Source organism: Sciurus vulgaris (genome assembly GCF_902686455.1).
Source record: "Sciurus vulgaris genome assembly, chromosome: 3".
NCBI lineage: Eukaryota > Metazoa > Chordata > Mammalia > Rodentia > Sciuridae > Sciurus > Sciurus vulgaris.
This window is the reverse complement of record NC_136463.1, coordinates 39,006,797-39,022,323: the sequence shown is the minus strand read 5'-3', so window position 1 is coordinate 39,022,323 and position 15,527 is coordinate 39,006,797. Positions and strand designations below refer to the sequence as shown.

Sequence of the window (15,527 nt, the reverse complement as noted above, 5' to 3'; positions counted from 1 at the left end):
ACCATTTCATCTTTTCCTTCAATACCAAAAGTATTGAAGGAAAGGTAGCTATCTTTCTGAGATCCTGTATTTAGAATCTATTTATAATTAAAGAATGCATTATGGTTGATTAAAACCTGGCTGGTAACCTTTTTCTTGTATCAGCTTTTATATGATACTTCTTTCTTCTTTCATTCACCATTAAAAATTCCTAGACTCTTTTGTAGTTAATTTTACTACTATAATAGATCATAAAAAGGGGTAACCCAAGAGGAGAAACAGTAGCAGCTGTTATTCCCAGGGGATTTGTTTCACTGGAATGGAAGAAGCTCTTCACTAGAGTCCTGCATTTTGTGCCTGCCTTGTCTGAGGACTCCCTCTACCCCTCTATCTCCCCCTCATCTGTCTCAGTACAAGACTGAAAGTGAGCCTTGGTGCTTGGTCAGTATGTCCTCTTTCCTCATTTCCCCATCATTTCCTCTTCCACACTTAGATATTTCTCATAAGGTGCTTTCAGCACACATGCATGTTCCCCTTGAAGCTGGAGCAGGATATTGGGAGAAAGAGGCAATATGGCAATATAGAAAGTTGTTCCAACTTTTTGTTTTTAATATTGATTCTTTGAATCTCTGTGTTGTTTTCATCTTCTGTGTTTAGACAGATCTTTTCATATAGAGCTTTGAAATCTGAAAGTGATCAGCTTCTTCCTGTGATGCCTCTTTTGAATGTGATGATCCAGTAGGCCTTGTCTGAGTCATTCAGGAGACAAGCCCTGCTTAAGCCCTCAGATATAAAAGATAGACAAACTGCCATCTTTTGAATGTATAAACTTCAGGTAAAAGTTTGCTTTTGATAAGGATTACCTAACCTCCACAGTCCTTGGAGAGGGGTTGAGAGAGTCTTCTATGATTACCATCAAAATAACTAGTTGATTCTCTTCGTCTTGTGCCATGCCATAAGTAGATGACAGTATCATCTGTCCCTCTCACTGAGACTCAACTGGTCAGTTACCAGGAACCTCACCTGGTAAGCACAGGAGGTTGGACAGCTTTGCATGGAATAAACTATTCTTCAGGAACCCCTGGGTGCAAAACACATAGGAGCTAGTGGTGAGAACCAGAATGGATTCCTTTAGAGAAACAGCCCCTCTACACTCACTTGGAAGAGACCAGACCCTGGATTAACCGTTACTCTTGTGGCAGTTGATCCAGTAGCAACATTTCAGATAGCGTGTTCCTGAGATCACTTGTCCTCAATAAAGAAGAATGGAGGTTTTGTGGACAATTAAGGTTGAAAATACAACATGTGACATGCCTCTCTTAGAAGTTGCCATTGTACATTCACACACTAAAAGCTCAGAGAAGGCTTTCATTGAAGTAACTGTTTTAACTCAGTGTTAACTGAATTTATTTGATCATAGAATTTAAAATCACGAAGTGTTTTTTAATATCTCATGGAATATAATTGCCCCTTGAACATTTATAGATAGCCTAGAAAGGCCACGGTAATTAGAAGTTAGGTTTGGTTTTAGAGACCCAGAGTGAAAGAGACATGCTTTTTCATAAAAGAAAAATTGAAGTTGGAGTGAATGAGAGCTTTAGTCTGCCCTACCAAAATAATAGGAAAAAAAAAAAAAAATCCCCCTACTTCCAGGTTAAAGTTTTGAAGCCTTATTGCATTTGGTGTATGTGATTTTGCTAAAGAGGAAATGTTTGGCCTTTTTCCAAGTGCGGCTGTGTCCTCTGATGTAGCCCTCAAAGCAAATTCAATTTGACCAGTTTTGTCATGGCCTCAGTCCAATCCCTCCCTGCCTTAGGTGCTCCAAATACCTATGAATTGGTTTTCCAGTGACACACTGCTTTGTGGCAGTGGAGCACATGAACATGTAGAAAACCAGCCAGTTCATTTTCTCCAGCAGCCCAGGGCCATCATTTCACACATTAAATCACTGCCAATTTTGTAAGACCACTTCCTATAACTAATTCTTTCTTTTTCTTTGACTCTACCCCAAGGTCTGGAGGGCCCTGGCCTTTACATTTCCTTCCAGTCTTATGGGGCTCTATTAACAGGAGTGTTTGCAGGTTTAGTGCCTTCTGATTCAACACCCTGGGTCTAGCTAAGAGCTAAAAATATCATCTTTTCCAGCTGCTCTGCCCTAATCACAATAGCAGCAACACTTAAAATAGCTTTTCTGTGCTAGCGTAGACATTTGACAGATGGAACGAACACTCTGGGTTATAGAAGTCACAGGAAGACTTAAAGGACTTACCAACCTAGCATTGAGCTTTTACTTTTACTCTTTCCCATCTTTCTAAAGAAGAAAGAGACCCTCTTCCCAAGTCTTAATAATTAATCAGATCTTAATAGAAATGTGTATGCAATAAGGGTGCTTATGGCGCCATTAGTTGTTGTAAATAACTAAAGATTTTTTGATCAGAAAGGCACTAATGGACAACTCACTGCTTCCTAGCACTGATCAGTTCTATAGGAGTCAAGAGATCTATCTGAATCTGTTTTGCATCTTAACCATTGTACCTGCACTTGGAGTTAATACATATATGGGAACACTACCATAAGTGCATAAGAAGTAGTTGCATCTCTAGCCATATCCAAAAAGGAATCTATGTGGAAAACAATTCTACAAATCTGTTTTTTTTTCAATTAAGTATTTATCATATTCTAAAGAGCTCAAAGACATAGTATATCTGTTTTCACTCTTTAGGCACTGTGTGATAGACAAAATATTTCTTCAGATATGGGCAATAAGTGATAATGAGTTCAATTTCTGTGTTTGTCATGGCTCTCCCCATCCCTTGGAACATTTCAAAAATGGGAACTTTCCCAGTTAACTCTTTTTTTTTTTTTTTTTTTATTGTAAACAAATGGGATACATGTTGTTTCTCTGTTTGTACATGGCGTAAAGGCATACCATTTGTGTAATCATAAATTTACATAGAGCAATGTTGTTTGATTCATTCTGTTATTTTTTCCCTTCCCCCCACCCCTCCCACCCCTCTTTACCCTCTATACAGTAGTTCCTTCCTCCATACTTGCCCCCCTCCCTAACCCTAACTGTAACCCTTCCCTCCCCCCCATTATGTGTCATCCTCCACTTATTAGCGATATCATTCGTCCTTTGGCTTTTTGAGATTGGCTTATCTCACTTAGCATGATATTCTCCAATTTCATCCATTTGCCTGCAAATGTCATAATTTTATCATTCTTTATGGCTGAGTAATATTCCATAGTATATATATACCACAGTTTCTTTATCCACTCATCAATTGAAGGGCATCTAGGTTGGTTCCACAGTCTGGCTATTGTGAATTGAGCAGCTATGAACATTCGTTTGCTCAAATAATAGACTGTTCTTTTCCGCAATCTTAGTGATTTTGAACTTACTAATGAGTGCCCCAGCTGGGGCCCATATACAAACTCCCCCATTCCCACTTACTGCTTTGGGTCCCTTCTTTATGTTTATTACTGCCAGAAGAAGTATGATTTAAGTAAAGAAGAACGATGGTGGCACACGCCTATAATCCCAACTATCTGGGAAGCCGAGGCAGGAAGATCACAAGTTTGAGGTCAGCCTTGCCAACTTAAGTGAGACCCTATCTCAGAATAAAAATTTTAAAGGGTCTAAGAATGTAGCTCAGTGATAGAGAACTTGCATACATGCCAAAGACCCTGGGTTTGGTTCCTAGCACTTTGATGGATAGATGAGAGGGAGAGAGGAAGGAAAAGAAAAAAAGTTTCATACATATTTATGTTAAGAGTTCTCCTTTCATTCAGTCTTGCTGATAGAAGTAGTAATACAGCCATTCATTCAGTATGAGCACAGCCAAGTTCCTGGCCTGTCATCTCTTGCACAGGTGGTGAAATCATAAGTCTAGTCTCTGAGCATTGCTACACACATTGTCTAGAACAAACATGCCTATGTAGAACTTAAAACAAAAGTTCCTACTGTATATGTTTTCTGTTATTCTTAACACAAGCCCCTGTGTGTTCAAGACAATCCTGTCAAAAGATATTAACCAAACTTCAACTGGTGATGTTGCTTAGCAACCCAGTCTAAGCTGCAAGAACCCTTCTTTGTGGGAATGAGGATGACAACTAGAACTGCTTGACCCCCCACAAGGTGATTGCATATAACTACTCTGAGGTACACGTTTTGGCTCCTCAGATAGAGTTGTTTCATAAGGTATAACTATTTTACTTGTTGTTAGTGAAAACCTAGGAAATAAAAGAGGAAAAGTTAAATAGTAAATAAGTGTGGTGAAAATACTTAATGAATGGGGCTTTAGTGCATCCTTCCCCAAGCTATTGCTGGTTTGAGTGTGGTCGAAGGACATATCGGGGTGAGCCGTACCTCCAAATTAGCCTGTATCTGTGTAGATGGTTTTTAGTGTCTATGGCATTATATAACTATTGGCATCTCCAACACCAAGTCACAGGCATATTCACAGATGTGGTTGACATTTACCTTGTTGCGTCCCAGGTACTGTGGGAAGCACAGTGATGAAAAACTCCAGTATCCCTGTGCTGAGGGTAGAAGGCCATTTATCATGGCTGCCTTTTCCTAGAGAGCACACTAGAATAGGAAAGAATTTTATGTGGGAGAATTTGGCTCCTGAAAGAGGCGTGAGTAATTTGAATTTTCATCAGAAGTGAACATAATAAATAGTTAACAAAGAAGTAGTGTTTATCATTCGTATTCTTGAAGTTTCTTTTTCTCCAATGCTGTAGCATCTCACAAAGAGAAAGGATCTTTAATTCTGGAAGAGCCCAAACACCAACCTGTTTTCTTAACCCTGAGTTGGTAACTAGGAAAACTTGTATCCAAGCCTACCAATAGACACCTTTGCATCGCTTCAGTCTTATGCAGAGCCTTGTATTGAGACAGTTGTTCCATGGTGTTCTCTAAAGTTTTAAGAAATCATTTGCCTGTTTAAAAAAAAAAAAAAAAGTCTTAAATATCCCAATTAATAAATGTGACTTGAAGGACTTCTGAAACTCTGCCTTTTTCTGATCCTTGTTGTTGAGACCCAAGTGGCTCACAGTGAAGTAATAATGACTTTTGGGAGGAAGCATTGGAGATTTGCTTATCAGTCTTTATATCCTCATTGATCTGAGATTAGCATTCTTGAAATTATTGCACCCTATTCTGCTTTCTGTTTGAAAATCTAATAGGAGGTACTTAATGAGCCTGTTTCTCACCTTTTGCTGTTGGTGGGAGAAGGACTTCTGAAATGTGTGCCTGCACATCTGTCAGGAACTTGTACTTGTCAGGAACTTGGGCACATGTTGCTTATAAGGATGTCAGAAGAGAGCATGTATTTATTTGAGATTTTAACTTATGGTATTGGGGTTTGAATCTATTTCTAGACACTGTTTCCAGCAAGTTGCAAAACAACAATGTTTATACTATTGCCAAGAGGAATGTGGAAGGGCAGGACATGCTATACCAATCCCTGAAACTCACTAATGGCATTTGGATTTTGGCTGAGCTACGCATCCAGCCAGGAAACCCCAATTATACGGTAAGAACTTTCTCAGAATGAATGAGATGGATTAGAGGAAGGAGGAAAGAGCCTTTCTACTTTTGCTTAGCACAAGACCTGGAGGAGGTGCTTCAGATCACAAATACCCCAGATATCAGTCAATAAAGAGTTCCCCAGTTGCCTTGATGGAAGACCTCCTCATTGTGGTGTCTGCCCCATGCAACAGGCATGGTGGCTCTGGCAGCAAGGAGTGCTGCATGCCCATTCTTGCAACTGCTACATATAGAGCTGCTCCCAAAACTTGGCCACTTGATCCAAATATAAGTTAATACTTACCTACCATTAACTGCACATGTGGTAACATAACAGTTCACTATGAAGATGGTTTCCTCACTGATTTTAAGAGGACTTTCCTGCTTTTGAGGTCTATCTATTTTGAAGTCAGGATATCAGCCATGTACACATGAGCCTTTGTATGACTTGAAATGTATGTTGTGAAAAGTAAGGCAAAATGGAACATACCTTGACAGCCTGTAAAGGAACTTCAGTTTGGAAAACCTCCTTCAGTACTTCACTGAACTAAGTAAAAATTCTGGCAACATAAGGCAGAAGCAGTTTTTTTGTTAACCAGCAAAAACTGATACCATAAGCAACCGGCATTTGTTTACTGTTATAAAATGTGGTCTCTCAATAAGATGCTGCTTGTCAAATCTGCTATCTGAAAAGTTAAAACAAACCCTTGAGTTTGGCAAGGAGAGGGGGGTCATCTTATTCTTGTGTTATATTTGAGTTTCTAGTAGGCAATTTTGAAGGCTGGAACAGGAAAGTGATAGAGGGGAAGAACATTCAATTTGATTAGTTCTGAGGAAGCTGAATAGTCAGTAAATCCAGGGAGCCTTTTACCTGTTTGACTAAGAAACGTCTGTGACCCCATTTCTTAATTTTGACAGTTAAGTTTGTTTTTACTAGCTTAAATCGAGGGAATAGCCCAGCCAGCTCTGAAAACTCTTGGTGCTTTCCCAACCAGTTCCCTCCCTTGAAGAATGCAAGAATGGCTTATATGTGTGAATTACTGAGTCCTGGTTAAGTTAAAGTTTTGCTCCAGCATCTGAGAGCAGGGAAACATCGTGCTTCCCTTGTGCAGTGTACTCTCCTCCCTCACACCACCAGTCCCTTGCCTTTTTTTAGAGAGTAACCCACTCTAATCATTTACCTTGAGTTCCCCAAGAGAAAAACCCCTCTGTACTGTTTCTGAAGCAACAGGTTTTCACTCTAAAATCAAAGTCCTGTAAAATAATTCCACTAGAAATTGGCTCAAATTGTGTGTATGTGTGTGTGTGTGTGTGCGTGCTCATGTGTGCACACATGCACGTGTATGTGTGTTTCTTTTTGCTTACCATTCATGATTTTATTGTGTACAACCTTTCATCTCAGCTAGGTTAAAGAAGCAAAATTACCCCCAAGGAAGCCATGAGTAGGAATGATTAGACTTGTTCTCAATCGTGTAATTTGTAGGTAGATGAGTAGTGTTTAGAGGTCAGGTGTTTATTGATGCTTCCTATTCCATATTCTTTATTTTGAGAAGAACCTGTTAGTATCACTGTCCTAAACAGTGTTAAATCCTTTAAAACCTTTTATTTTTAGATAATTGAAGACTTAAGTTTTTTAAATGGAACACACAGTTCCCAGTGTTCTATTGATCACATCTTATACACTCATACTACATTTTCAAAATTAGAAAATAGGTATTGATACAATTACTTATATACCGTATTCAAATTTCACCAGTTTTTATATAAAAAATAAAAAGGGCTGGAGATATAACTCAGTGTTGGAGAAACACTGAGGTTCAGTCCTCAAGTCCCCCGACAACACGCGCGCGCACGGCGCACACACACACACACACACACACAAAACAAAGGCTGGTAATATAGCTTAGTGATAGAGTGCCCCCCTGGGCTTAACCTCGTGGTACTGTGCAAAAAAAAGAAAAGAAAGAAAGAAAGAAAAGAAATAACAGTGAGTTTTTCCCCATAAGCAACCTCAGGTGATCTCTAACAATGGTCTCTATTCACTTGATCCAGAAAACAGCATGCAAATCAAGAAGTTCAGATCTTCATGTTCACTTTTAGAACATCTGAAACTACCAGGTTGTCAAAGGTATATGAATCTAGAAAGCCACCAAGTATTTGAAAGATAACACTTTATAGAAACAATGTGTACATTCCATATTATAAAGGTAGAGTTGGTAGATGAGCCTAAGCCAAATAGCAGGGCTAGGCACAACACTGGTGGCTCAAAAATGCTGAGTTTTTTTCTGCATATGCTTAAAAAGGCAGCACATGCTTAAAAAGTGCTAAACTTAAGGGTTTAGAAGTAAATTTTTGATCATTGAACACTTCTAGGTGAACAAAGCCCTGAGATATGCCACTGTACTTAGAAAGTTCATGGGTATTAACCCATGCATGAGCTCCCCCTGCCACTTTGACAAGATCCTTATTGAAATGGAATAAACTGTTCTAAACCAGAAGAGGAGGGTGCCCACAAGAAAATATCCCAGAAGAAACTGGAGGAAGAAAAACCATAAGGCCTAGGAATAAATTCAGCTTAAAATAAATACAAATGAAAGAAAGAATACCTCAAGATCTTGTCCTAATGGTACCTCTTTTTAGCCACACTCACCTTCTGTCCTCCCCTGTCTTTTTAAATATTTATTTGTCTCCTTTACTCTTTTTGTGTTATTTATCCATTTGGTGACCAGGTACCTTCTGCCCACAGGACCTTCTAAACCTTTCATCATATTACCTGACATTGATCTAATCTATTCCCCTGAGTGAGACTGTAGACTCATCGTCACCCAGACCCATTCCCTTCCCTCCATCACTGTACTCAGCTTGCTATTAAGAAGGAGCAAAATCTGGTTAAGCCAATACTAGTGAAGGACTAATGGTCCCTTCATTTCCTAAGAGGGGTTGATAAAGCATCTTCCTCTAACCCCAGTCCTTTCTATATTTCATTAAGAAGATATGTTTATCCATATCAGTATTTCTTTTTATGGTGAAATAATGTTCAATTATACAAATAAATAAAATGGATATAATATGAAAAAAAAAAAAAGTTCATAAGGATGAGGTCACAGGATGACTTCTCTAGAAGTCAGTCTTAACTAGAAAGACAACTTGACCCAGGTGAAGAAGCATGTGTTCCAGATTATACACCAGAAGTAGGTGTGTAAGTCCTGGCTTTATCTAGATGGGACAGGTGACTCTCCTCCTTTGGTTTGTCTAGTGGGGCAACATTCATGAGTGGCTGGTATTAACAATATGTCACATAAGCAGGCCAGCAGTTCAGAAGTTAGGTCCCAGGGAAGGCCTGTTTTTCTTAGGAAAAATGAGACATGGGGCCCTAGCTCTATTTAACAAATGTGGCTCTTTGTTAAAAGCTAGAATGGAAGCCATGTTGAGGGTGGGGAGAACAGACTATCTGGAGTCCAGAGAAGGTAGAAAAGTTCTTTTTCCTCTGAAGAGCAGCTGTAATGCTCAGAGTATAGGCCTGGTCAATCCACCATTCATGACGTTCAGCCAATGCCAGCCTTGGCACTTTGGGCTTTTGTTAAGGATAGCAATATTTCCTTACTTGTCATGAACCAAAAAAAAAGGAACCTCTAAGCAATAAAACTTAAAGTATTATTACAAAGGTGTGAAAAAATATAGGACAGTATTTTGAGAAAAAGGAATTGCCCCTCTTTAGTCTGAGAGTTAACTCCCTTAAGCTGTTCTTGTTCTTTTTAGCTTCCTCTCCTCCTCTTCCACCTCCTCTTCTGAACCCGCATATTCTCCACTAGAAGTTTCCACAACATTGGCAGTGGAAAGGCTATAGAGGAGGAGGTAGAAGAATTTCGTCAATAGGGAGTTTAAAAATCAGTGAAATGCCTAACGCTGTAACTAGAGGGTAGGGGGAGCTGTTTTTTATGTATATTTAAATTCTTACATTGGTTGGTTGGTTTTGGTTTTTATGTTTATCAAAATTGTCTTTCTGACTGATATTAAGCAGCATCCTTGGAAACTGAATGTTAAAGCTTTAAATAGAATCTTTTAAAAAAATTTTTCAATTGCTTTTACTTTTTATTTTACTTTGTTTTTAGGATGTTAATTTTTCAGAAAAATGAGCATTGACAAATATCTTTACTTTTTTCCAAAGATATTTTCACCTTTGGTCTATGTTAAATTGTTCAGAATTTCTAATAAGAGAATAAAGAGGAAAAATAATCTAAAATCTTACGGTATATAGTTAAAAACAACTTTTGACAGGGTATGTGGCACACACCTGTAATATCAGTGGCTCAGGAGGCTGACGCAGAAGGAGCAAGAGTTCAAAGCCAGCCTCAACCACTTAGTGAGGTCCTGTTTCAAAGTTAAAAAGGGGTTGGGGATGTGGCTCAGTGATTAAACTCTGGACTCAATTCCCAGTACCAAAAACAACTACCACCAAAAAAAAAAAAAAAAAAAAAAAAAAAACTACAAACTTTTGTTGCTCTGTCCTAAAACAAATAAAAGCAACAGTGTCAATAGTCCAAAAAAAAATTCTTGTTCAAAAATACATTTTGCTTGCTTATAATATTATTGTCAATAATAATTTGTCTAATCTGATACAATTAAAGAGTTCAAACTGGGTTTAAATTTTGTCCTTTCTGTCCCAAAAAATGAACTCCTTGGTGTTTAACTTGGTAATCATAAAACTAAAAGAAAAGACAGTGGTGGGAGGAGTAGAAGTGGTATCAGAAATATCTACTTTGCCTATCTGAAATGAAAGATGAAGCATTTGGCATGAATTGCTGTCCAGTACACTAAGACACTTGATAGTTCTTGTCTTCCCTCCTTCAGGGTATATGCTGTGAGTCTAGAAGTGTAGCTTAGTAGTAGAACACTTGCCTAGCATGTGGGAAGCCCTGGGTTCAATCCCAAGGACCAGAAAGAACAATTAAAAAAGAGTGTATGCTCTCCCCAGTATAACATAGAAAGGACTTAAATCTTAAGACTTACCAAACTTTTGCCTTTATTTGACTTCATTGTACATCCTCCTTTGAATGGGACTGAAAGAACCATCCTCCTTCTCTGCCTGAGGAACTGAGGCAGGCAGCCAAAATGACCATAACCAAAATGGTTTTTGTCTTTCCTTTTTGGTTCGGTAGTAATCCCTGTAACCTTTGGTAAAGCATTAGAGCAACTGTTTCCCCTGCTGTCAAAGGCTTTGATGTTTTTAGTGTGGATTATTTCCTAACCTCATAGACCAACATAGGATGGAGGTAAAAACACACACAGCTTGTTGTTTGTCAAATTGAAATTCTAGAATCCACAGCACCTAGTAACATGATCTCTTTGGCTACTCCAGTGATGGTTCACTCTCATTGTGTCTGAGTTTTCTTGAACTGAATGCTTGGATATCATTAGAGTTAATGCCAACCTCCATGCTAATATTCCTTCTTCTTTTCTTCTCAACAGCTGTCACTGAAGTGTAGAGCTCCTGAAGTCTCTCAATACATCTATCAGGTCTACGACAGCATTTTGAAAAACTAATAAACTGGTCCAGTACCCTCCAACTTCCCTGTGATTGGTGCAAGCCAAGAACTCTTAACTGGAAGAAATTATATAGAATCCGAACCCAAACACACTGAGGCCAACCCACCAAGGTAGTGACTAGTCTAACCTGTGCTAACATTAGAGCACAACCCGTTGGATAGTTTTAGCTTCCTGTGAACATTTGTAACCACTGCTTCAGTCACTTCTCACCTTTTGCCACTTTCTGCTGCTGTCTGTCTTTACTTGTGGGCTTCTTCATGCTGTGCCAACAGCTGGCTTTTTCTACACTCTCTTTTGAGTGTAGTTTGATATTTTGTAATCGACAGCTCATTTCAAAAGCAGAAAAAGACAACAAATATTAATGCAAGGAAAAGTGTCACTGAAACATAAACTGCACTTTATTGTTTTATATTTTTGTACATATGAGAAGTTGAGGTAGTCTAACCTATAGAAAGTGTTAAAACAAATGACCATCATTATTCACAGCAGTCCTAGAGAAAGAGAAGCAATTACAGCCCACTCTATTTTTTTTTTTTTTTTTTTTTTTTTTTTTTTTTGGTGGTGCTGGGGATTGAACCCAGGGCCTTGTGCATGCGAGGCAAGCACTCTATCAACTGAGCTATATCCCCAGTCCCTACAGTCCACTCTTTTAGAGGGTCTCTCATCTGTGGCAACCTTGTCCCAGGTCTTTTGGATAGTTTCTCTTTTCTTTTTTTAATCTCCATTCTCCTTCCTCCAGCAAGCCTTTGTGCCCCCGCCCCCATCCCTGTATTATCATCTCATTGATGACTTGTCAGTTGAGAATAGTCATCATCACTGAATGATGTTTCAGGGTACAGGAAACAGAGGGCCTGTCAGCACCAAAGCTGAGAAATTAGGACTTACTACCTTCCTTTCCACTGTACTAACCCACTAATAAGACTGGTTAAGGAATTTGAGTAGATACAAGAGAACAAGAACCAAAATGTCCTTTCCCAGCCCTGTATTCCTCAGGTCCAGTTCACATCTAAAATCAGTTTTCAAGTTGAAATAGACTTTAATGACCTATCCAACTTTGTTTTTCTACAAAGGAGAAATATTAAAAGCAAAAAGGGTATTATTGCCAAGGCCTGTCAGTTGTTCAGTAGCAGAGTTGAGGCTGGGTCCCCTAAATTTCCATCAGTGTTTTTTTCACTGCAGGACTGTCTGATTGCTGTTCATTTCCTCAATGCTTTCTCCTGCCTTTCTCTGCCTGCTCTGTGGCTCTTCACATACTCACTATCAATTGGCATCAGGTCACAATACAGTATCTTTTCAGTTATTTGAAGGTACATCTGGATGACAGAATGAAGGTATAGCTGATGTTTCCCATGTACTCCTGGAACTGTAATTCCCAACATCAACAGGGTGGGTGCAGAGATGAAGTGAGCTTAGAGATGTTGCAGATTCTCTTTTATCCCTTCAGCTCTCTGATCTGCTCTTTACTTGTATTATTCAGGTTCCAAAACAAATTAAAATCATCCCAAAAGTTCAAGCAATATTTGTCATCTCAAAAGACTGGAGGAGGGCAGGGGATGTAGTTCAATGGTAGAGTGTTTGCCTAGCATGGGCAATCCCCTGAGTAGTGCAGTCCCCAGCACCACAGGAAGAAAAGTAGGAGGGGGTCCTGGGGGATGTGAATACAGTGTGTACAACTGGTCAAAGAATGCTTCACACCCAAAACACCATACTACTTAGCAGTGTTCACACTGTGCACACTTCAGGTACTTGTTGCATAGCCTGGCACCTGGTATTCCGGGGGCAACAGTTCTGCTCATATTCCCCTGTGTAAGTCAGAGGCACTCCAGGGTCCACATTCCTAATATTGGACTCATACCTAACCCATTGGACTCATAGGAGAATCATGGAAAATGAGCAGAAAACAGTCCCATCATGTCCAAAATGACCCTGCTTCATACCAGTTGCAAAACTTGGAGGGAGTGGGTCCTCCAAAGCAGTTTCTTAAACCTTGAGATGCTTCTTTTGAAGAATTAGTGGTTGGAAGAAATGAAATACGTCCCTCACTCACCACACTTCAGGCACGTGAGGAGTAGGAAATAGCACAGGATGTGTGTGGGAGGTGAGTAGGTTGGTGATGTGTGGGGTAGAAAAGCAAGTTGATAAAGTTCCCTTGTTGGGACTCATTCATGGAATCATGGGATACGAGTAGCAAAGAAGGTTCACACTACAAACACTGTGTTCTCATCTAAAAGCAAACCATGATTCCAGAAGAAAGAGTATGTGTCAGGGCAGGCAGACAGAACATAATTTTGTGCCAGGATATGTCACTCAACCCCTAAAACTGAGACTTCTCAGCCTTCCCACCAAGAACAGGAACCAGCTGCTATTCCTGGCCAACCTGACTGAGCCAATCCACAATGTCTTTGCTCCTCCTCCTGTCACACCCTGAGCAGTTAGGGAGGGACTCCAATTCACATAAAAAGACCTCTTCTCTGGAGAGATAGCCTGTGCCTCCACTTACAGCTTCTCTTCCAGCCCCTTGTGGTTTCGGCCAGACATAACAAAGGGCGAGGGAAGCAAACACACCCAGAACTCTTGCTGGTCAGAGATTCCCTGAGTGTCTGTCCTTACCCAAGCCTGTTCCGTGTGTCTGTGCTGTGAAGCCAGGACTGGAGAGAGGTGGGGGAAGGGGTAAGTGTTGCCCTAAGAATGCTTATCATTCTTTTGCTCTTATTAGTATCTGTTCTTGGGGAGGGTGGGATTGGGCGAAGCTTGACCTTATGTCTTTGTCAATAAACTCATTTACACAAAATGAAGTTTGTGGTATGTACTTTGTTCCCAGGACTGAAACTCTAGGAGAAAACACAAGCTGGTCAGGGAAGGACAGAACATTAGTAACCATTTTTTTAAATTTAATTTAATTTGATTGATTGATTGATTGATTGACATGAGGAAGAATCACATACTTCAGGGGAGGCTCCTGTTGAACAAGCCCCAAACCACTGCCACCACAGGCATCTCTGCAGGCAGGGAGTGCTCAGGGAAGCCCCTCTGTCTTCCCTGGCAGGTGTTCCCAGGGGCAATAAGCTTTATTTTGACTTGTGGATAGGCAGCCTGCCAGTGGGGCCCAATGGTAGGAGAAGCAAGCCAAGCTTCTTGGTTTCCTATTACTCAGGACATCTCACTTAGCTCTTAACTTGCAGAAGATCCTCAGTCCTGAAGTCAGAGCCTGCATGTTCCCAAGCAAATGGAAGTACTGCTGCTTCAAGCAACCTTCCCAAGGAGTTCAGGTCTAGTGCCTGCATTTGTGGTGTTGGGGATACAACCCAGGTGTTGTAAAGAAGAGGGTCTTGGACTGAGGAAGTAGCTCAGTGGGAGAGCACTTGCCTAGCATGCATAAGGCCCTAGCCCATGTTTAATCCCCAGCACTGGGGGGTGGGGTGGGGAGGAATACACACACACACATATTACCCTGGGTTTTGTTGAGCTGACAGACACTGAAATCTCCCATAGCCTTCAGATGGGGAAAGAGGTTGGAGTGAAGGATCCTGGGCAAGTCCCTATACTTCCCACTGCTACTCCAGTTGGAGGACTTAATTGATACTCAGAACTTTGGCTACTTTTATTACTTGAATGTCCTAGCACCATGAAGGAACTGCCTTTGGCAGCCAGGAACTCCTAGTTGCTAGGCTGTGGTTAGGCCAAGCTGTAATACAAATAATAAATACATGGGGAGGAGTGGGGTGAGGGCGTTCTTGAGGTTCAGACTCAAAGACGGGAAGAGGTACATTCCTAAAATCATCAGTTGGAGTCATCAGTTTAAAGTGATGTCCTTTGGGCAAAGAAATTCCACAGGAAGAGACTCAACTTGGGTGCACATCACTTGGAGATGGGGAAAAAAAAAAAAAAAGATGATGTGCCAGAATTATCAAGAATACAAGTAACAATAAATGTTGGCAATGATGTGGGGGAAAAGGTACACTCATACATTGCTGGTGGGACTGCAAATTGGTGTAACCACTCTGGAAAGCAATATGAAGATTCTTCAGCAAACTTGGAATGGAACCACCATTTAACCCAGTTATCCTACTCCTCAGCCTATACCCAAAGGACTTAAAATCAGCATACTGTAGTAAAGAGGCCATATCAATGTTTATAGCAGCTCAATTTACAATAGCTAAGCTATAGAACCAACCTAGGTACCCTTCAACAGATGAATGGATAAAGAAAATGTGGTATGTATACACAATGGAATATTATCCATAAAGAATGAAATTACAGCATTTGCTGGTAAATGGATGAAACTGGAGACCATGATGCTACGTGAAATAAGTCAATACCAAAAGAACCAAAGGCTGAATGTTCTCTCTGATATGTGGATGCTAACACCACAATAAGGGGGGTGGGGAATGGAGGGAAGAACAGAAGTTCATTGGATTAGACAAGGGAATGAAGGGAAGGGAGGAGGATGGGTATAGGAAAGACAGTA

General features: G+C 40.2%; 1 protein-coding gene across 5 annotated transcripts in view; it reads left to right on the top strand.

Annotated features, from left to right (window-relative positions):
* The window catches only part of AP2B1 (adaptor related protein complex 2 subunit beta 1), a 114,160-nt gene extending 101,469 nt beyond the window's left edge, over positions 1-12,691 (top strand). For all 5 annotated transcript variants that reach the window (XM_079133555.1, XM_079133556.1, XM_079133552.1 and 2 more), the window contains 2 exons: positions 5,365-5,519; positions 10,982-12,691. In XM_079133555.1, the coding sequence (XP_078989681.1) occupies positions 5,365-5,519; positions 10,982-11,056 (230 nt within the window). In that variant the 3' untranslated portion in view covers positions 11,057-12,691. The remainder of the gene's footprint in view (positions 1-5,364; positions 5,520-10,981) is intronic.
* The last annotated feature ends 2,836 nt before the right edge of the window (positions 12,692-15,527 follow it).